Source organism: Alligator sinensis, unplaced genomic scaffold (genome assembly GCF_000455745.1).
Source record: "Alligator sinensis unplaced genomic scaffold, ASM45574v1 scaffold1575_2, whole genome shotgun sequence".
In the NCBI taxonomy this organism is placed as follows: Eukaryota; Metazoa; Chordata; order Crocodylia; family Alligatoridae; genus Alligator; species Alligator sinensis.
Window position 1 is genome coordinate 68,878 of NW_005843504.1, and position 4,270 is coordinate 73,147.

Genomic DNA, 4,270 nt, shown 5'->3' on the forward strand with positions numbered 1-4,270 from the left:
GGCTCGGGGTAAGTATCGGGGAGGCTGGGGGGGTGGGATGAGGGGAGGGGGGGCGCGTCGTTAGGGGGGTTAATGAGCCGCATCTGGTTTCACTTGCAGAAGCTCGGTGCTGGGGGTCAACACGGGGTTAAACCCGGCCCTCATGGCCACCAACCCACTGGCCACCATCCAAGGTGCGTGTGCACGGGCTCATCACTGCCACCCCCCTGGCCTGGCCTTGCACGGGGAGCAAGTGTGTGGGGATGGGGAGTGATTGTGTGGGGAAGCATAAGCGAGCGTGCAAAGAAGTGTGAGCAGATGCATGAATGAATGTGCAAGTAAGCAAGAGCATGCATGTGGAGAAGTGAGAGTGAGCTTGCAAGGAAGTGGACAGGTGTGCAAGGAGGTGAGCAAGCCTATGGGGAAATGGGAGTGTGTGGGGAAGCACAAGTGAGCGTGCACAGGACAGGGAGCAAGAAAGAGAGGAAGCGTGAGTGTGCAAGGAAGTGGGAGCAGAAGCATGAATGAGTGTGAAAATAAGTGTGAGTATGTGTGCAGGGAAGTGGGAGCAAACATGCAAGGAAGTGAGCAAGTCTATGGGGAAGTGGGAGTGAGCATGCTGGGAAGTTGAACAAGTATGCGAGGAATGGAACAGGTATGCAAGAAAGTGAGCAAATCTGGAGAAGTGTGAGCAAGCAGGTGGGGATAGTAAGTGTGTGAGGAAATGTGAGCAAGTGTGAGGGGAAGCATGAACAAACATGCTTTTGGGGAAGCAAGTGAACAAGTGTGCTAGGAAGTGAGCAAATCTTTGGGGAAGTGTGAACAAGTGTGCCAGGAAGTATGAGTGAGCATGTCAGGAAGTGTGAGCAAGAGTGTAAGGAAGTTTAGTATGTGGGGAAGTGTGAATAAATGTGCAAGGAAGTGAGCAAGCCTATAGGGAGGTGTGAATGAGTGTATGAAGAAGTGGAAGTGTGCAAGGAAGTGTAAGCAAGTGTGAGCAAATATGCAAGGAAGTGGGAGTTTGCATGCCAGGAAGTGTGAGCACCCATGCAGGAAAGTGAGCACACATGCAAGGGAGAGCAAGCCAGCATGTGACTGAGCTTGCATGCCAGGTAGCGACAGTGAGGGCGGGGGAGCATGAGCGAACTGGTGAGAGAGCATGAGTGGGCGTGTGTGTGTGGGGAGCGCACACCTGTGGGTGCGGAAGGAAATGCATGTGGGCATGAGGAGACATGCAAACAAGCGAGTGTGCAAGGGGCTCTTGAGTGTGTGAGGGCCCGGCCGGCCAATGCCCCCCAGACGCCCCCGTTCATCCCCGTCTGGGCCCCCCCATCGCATCTGTGGCCTCATGTGACACGTCTGTCACCAGCGTTCATCACACACTCATTGCACGCTTACTCCCCCATGTGTCTGTTCTATGTCGTGCGTGGGGGCCCCGATCTGGGCCCAGTCCTGGGGTATCGGCAGGGGTAGGGGGGCCCTGATCCGGGCCTGATCCTGGGGTATTGACAGTGGGGTAGAGGGGCCCCAATCTGGGCCCGATTCTGGGGTACCTGCAGGGGTAGAGGAGCCCCAATCTGGATCTGATCCGGGGGTACCTGTGGGGGGTAGAAGGGCTCCGATCTGGGCTTGATCCCAGAGTACTGGCAGAGGGGAGTATGGTCCTGATCTGGGCCGGATTCTCAGGTACCTGCAGGGGGTGGGCCCGAATCTGGCCCCAGTCCTGGGATGTCCTTAGTAGGTACAGGGTGGGCTGGGGGGGGCGGCCTGATTTTGGCTTGATTCTGGGGTACAAGCAGGAGTTAGGGGGGCCCTGATCCCAGCCTGATCCTGGGGTACCCCATAGGGGTGGAGGATGGACTGGGGGGGCATTGAATCTGGGCCTGATCCTGAAGTATAAGCAGGGTGTAGAGGGGCCCTGATCCAGGCCTGATCCTGGGGTACCCTATAGAGGGTAGAGGATGGATGGAGGGGGGGGGCCTCAATCCAGGCCCAATCCTGGGGTATCAGCAGGGGCCCCAATCTGGGCCTTATCCTGGGGTTACCCCATAGAGAGTGGGAGAAGGGGCTTGGGGGGGCCAGCAGGGCGTAGGGGGGCCCCAATCAGAGCCCGATCCTGGCTCCCTCTCACCCCTCTCCCCCCACTTTCTCCTCTCCAGCCTTGGCCACTGGTGGCAGCCTGTCGCTTAGCAGCCTGGAGGGGGGCGGGGTCCTGAACCACGCGGGGCTGCCGCTGCTGGCCCCGCCGCCGGGCGGTGTGGGGCTGGTGCCGGCACCTCCTGGCCCCCCTGGCCTGCTGGGCAAGTCCCCCGGGCGCCCGTCCTCCTCCTCTTCCTCCTCCTCGTCCTCCTCTTCCTCCTCCTCGTCCTGCTCGTCCTGCGACGCCGGCCACGACCCCGACCCAGATGCCCCCATGGAGTGAGCGGCCGGGGGGTGGGGCGCCCCAGACGGACACGCGGACGCCCAGACACCGACCAAAAAGAAACACGCAACCAAAAAGAAACAAAAAGACAAAAAAAAAAAACCAGACCCAAAGGAGGGACATGGAGCCGACAAGGAGCTGACACGGGGCCCTGAGCCTGTGGTAGGGACCGGGACCCCCGACGCGAAGCCAACATGGGGTCCCAACCCCCCAACACGGAGTCGACATGGAGCCCCAAGCCTGTGGTAGGGACCAGAGCCCCCAACCTGGAGCCCTGAGCTGATGACAGTGCCCAGAGCCCCTCCCGGAAGGTCAGGGTCAGGGGTCAAGGGTCAAGCTTAGGCACCACCTTCCCCCCCTCCCCCCCACAGCTGCACCCAAAGGTTTTGTACAGACTTCTCTGCCTAGCTCCATGGCCCTGATCCTGCCGGAGGGAGGCGATCTAGTCTGAGTTAGCACGGGGTGGGGGGTTCGATCCATGCACTGTGCAAGGGCCGGGGAGAGGATTTAGGAGCCCTTTTTGACTCCCCCCTCCCCCCCGCATGCAGCCAGGGGCCAACCTCCTCCTCCAGGCTCTGGGCTCCAGCTCCAGGCCCCTCTGTGCCCCCTCCCCCCGGAACCGGGGGGATCCTCAAACCAAAAAGACCCCCAAGAATAAGGAACAAAGGACCATGGGAGCCGGAGGCTGGGCGCTGGGGGGGGCGTCGCGGCGCCCGCGCTCTCTCTGTCTTGCCAAATATACCTCATGGAGGGGCTGAGACCGCTGCCACCTCCACTGGAAACCAAATGGACCCCACGCCGGGGGTGGGGTGCAGGGGCTGATGGACCCAGGCGTCCGGGCCCCTCCTCCCCTGACCTCAGAGCTTTAAACCCCCTTCCCGGCGCTTGGAGACCCCGGACTCATGCCCCACCCTCATCTCTCCTCCCTGTGGCTGACCAAAGTCCAGCCATGAGGTGCCATGGGGCGGGGGGGGGGCGTTGACCTTGACCTCTCCTGGACCCTTTTCTAACACTCCTCCCACCATGGGCCCCTAAACTGCCCTTTTTGGCCCCAAAACAGGGGCCAGGGGGAGCACAGGCCACGTTCCCTCCTTTGAATGTATTTCTCGGAGTGACTGGCTTTTCCTTTCCGGTTTCGGGGTTGTTTTCGGGGTGGGGGGAGGGGGGTGTGGGGATAATGGGGGAGTGTGGAGGGGTGTTTCTAGCTGGACCGCGTGCCCCGCGGCTTCTTGCTTCTTACTGTATAAAAAGGGGGGTGGGGGGCAAAAAGTCTTTGAGACAAAAAAAGGGGATGATAAAAAGGGGCAAAAAAGACCAAAAAAAGTTTAAAAATGAAAAAAAAATAAAAAAAGAACCCATCCCCCAGAAAACCAAAACAAAAAAAAAAAACAAAAAAAAAGATTCTAGACCAAAAATGACCCTATCTCCAGGTATGGGGCACGGTGGGGGTCCGGGAGCCTGGATGCCTGGGTTCTCTCCCACAGCTGTGGGCCCCCACCAGCCCTTCCCCCTCCCGGCCCGGGGCACCCGGGATCTGTGTAAAGAAATAAAACTGAGAGCTTTAAACTGCAAAACCAAATATTTTGCCCCATGCCAGGGCCCTGCCAGGGGTCCGGAGGGGTGCGGGGGGGGAGGGGAGGCCAAGCCGGCCCCCCCCCACTGCTCAAGGAGATAGCTTGCCATATACCTCATATAAAGATAAACCAAATAGAAATGCTTTTATTAGGGTGTGTGCCAGCTCCGGGGGGGGCCCTACACCCCCCTGCCCAAGTCCCCCTGGGTCCCTGCCCCTCCTTGGGCCCCTTGTTTGATGGTGTTTTGGGTTTGTTAGTCCTCCCCAGGCCCCTCCTGGGTCGGGGGGGGGGGGGG

General features: G+C 59.6%; 1 protein-coding gene across 1 annotated transcript in view; it reads left to right on the forward strand.

The window, feature by feature from the left end:
- POU2F2 (POU class 2 homeobox 2) overlaps positions 1 to 2,401 on the forward strand; it is a 10,578-nt gene extending 8,177 nt beyond the window's left edge. Inside the window, exons 10-11 of the mRNA XM_006038854.2 lie at positions 100 to 173; positions 2,139 to 2,401. Coding sequence (XP_006038916.2) covers positions 100 to 173; positions 2,139 to 2,401 — 337 coding nt within the window. The remainder of the gene's footprint in view (positions 1 to 99; positions 174 to 2,138) is intronic.
- The last annotated feature ends 1,869 nt before the right edge of the window (positions 2,402 to 4,270 follow it).